General features: G+C 35.8%; 1 protein-coding gene across 1 annotated transcript in view; it reads left to right on the top strand.

Annotated features, from left to right (window-relative positions):
• The first annotated feature begins 1,092 nt into the window (after positions 1–1,092).
• Positions 1,093–1,436, top strand: part of LOC107558617 (coiled-coil domain-containing protein 106-like) — a 2,040-nt gene continuing 1,696 nt past the window's right edge. The window contains exon 1 of the mRNA XM_016242279.1: positions 1,093–1,210. Within this exon, the coding sequence (XP_016097765.1) occupies positions 1,108–1,210 (103 nt within the window). The 5' untranslated portion in view covers positions 1,093–1,107. The remainder of the gene's footprint in view (positions 1,211–1,436) is intronic.

Here is a 1,436-nt window from a genome sequence, read left to right as displayed (position 1 = left end):
TTCTTTTGAAAGTTAACCATGCTCTTTCCAGATTATGTGTATGGCTGCCTGTTCTTGGATCTACAAAACACTGATTATGCTTCACAGGAAAGTGATTATAGCCAAGATTGGTTAGTACCCCTCTGTAAGCACGCCATTCATCTAAGTATGGAACTTCCAGGATGCACATGTCGTACAATAAGTGGGATAAGATGATTTCGGGACCTTCGATGAACAAGTTTTAGAATGGGCTAGCTACTTCCTGGTGCAACCCCCAGCATCCCAAAGACCCACTTTCTTCTACGCCAAGTCTTTGCGAACCTTCCACGTCCATACTGGAAAACAAGTATAAAAGTATACAATATTTAAAAATACAAAGCTTTCAAAATCATTTAGGTTATTCAAAATGGATTCACAAAAATGCAATCCTTCTACACCTTCTAACACTCATCAGTCTAACACTTAATCTAACACACTTTAAATTTTTTGTTAGTCCAACCATTATGCCCTAATCTTAGGGTATCAAATAAGGGAGGCATCTTCTTTTTTTTTTTTTTTTATTTAAAATAATAGTAATATTAACAAAAACATTTATATTTAGTATGCATGCAACAAATGACATACTCAACATGGATAACAAATATATTGACTGAAAACTGTCAATGCCAATTTTAATAAATATTATCATTAGTAGCTATATTAAGATATTTTATGAAGTTTTGTATTACATGTAGCGTAAATATATCAGAATAACAGTAACAGTGTTGTACCATATATGCATTTCATGTTCTTTCGAAAGAAACCGGCATAATTAAATAAATAAATCTTACATGATGTGTCACTGGATTGTTCATAATTTCCCCCCGTTGCATCTGTAATCGGCGCAGGCCCGGCGCGGGCTTTTTATCAGGAAGTGGCATTCCGGAAATAAAAATCCTGAAATCCTACAAGACAAACTTATCATTAACTTTAAAATTAAGCAATTATTGTATAGAAGCCACCAGTCTTTGTGAATTCAGCTTAATTTAAAAAAGAAAATGAATAAGAAAAGAAAAACTACACTACCCACAAAAAGAGCGGCCAGAATCCAGCGCATACTAGTAGACTGTGGAGGCCACAGCAAGTTTGATGATGGAGAGTGGACAGACGGATGACATTTTAGACTCTTGCCATCAGACCAGAGGGAGACCGAAGAAAAAACAGTCTTGGGATGAATGCACAGAAAAATCCGGTAAATTATGCACATTTATCAGTTTACGTTTATCAGATACGGTTAGAACGTTTAGCATGAAATTATTGAGAAATTGTTGATCCTGGTTTGAATGTTAGCAATAACTGAGAAAACGAAACAGCTTTTAACTTACATTTTTAACTAAGAAAAACTCTCTCTCTCTCTCTCTCTCTCTCTCTCTCTCTCTCTCTCTCTCTCTCTCTCTCGCTTCTGGCGGTCCGAGTGT

This window comes from Sinocyclocheilus grahami, unplaced genomic scaffold (assembly GCF_001515645.1).
Source record: "Sinocyclocheilus grahami isolate Dianchi unplaced genomic scaffold, SAMN03320097.WGS_v1.1 scaffold653.1, whole genome shotgun sequence".
Lineage (NCBI taxonomy): Eukaryota > Metazoa > Chordata > Actinopteri > Cypriniformes > Cyprinidae > Sinocyclocheilus > Sinocyclocheilus grahami.
Note: the sequence above shows the minus strand (reverse complement) of the source record. Positions and strands in the feature narration are given on the sequence as shown.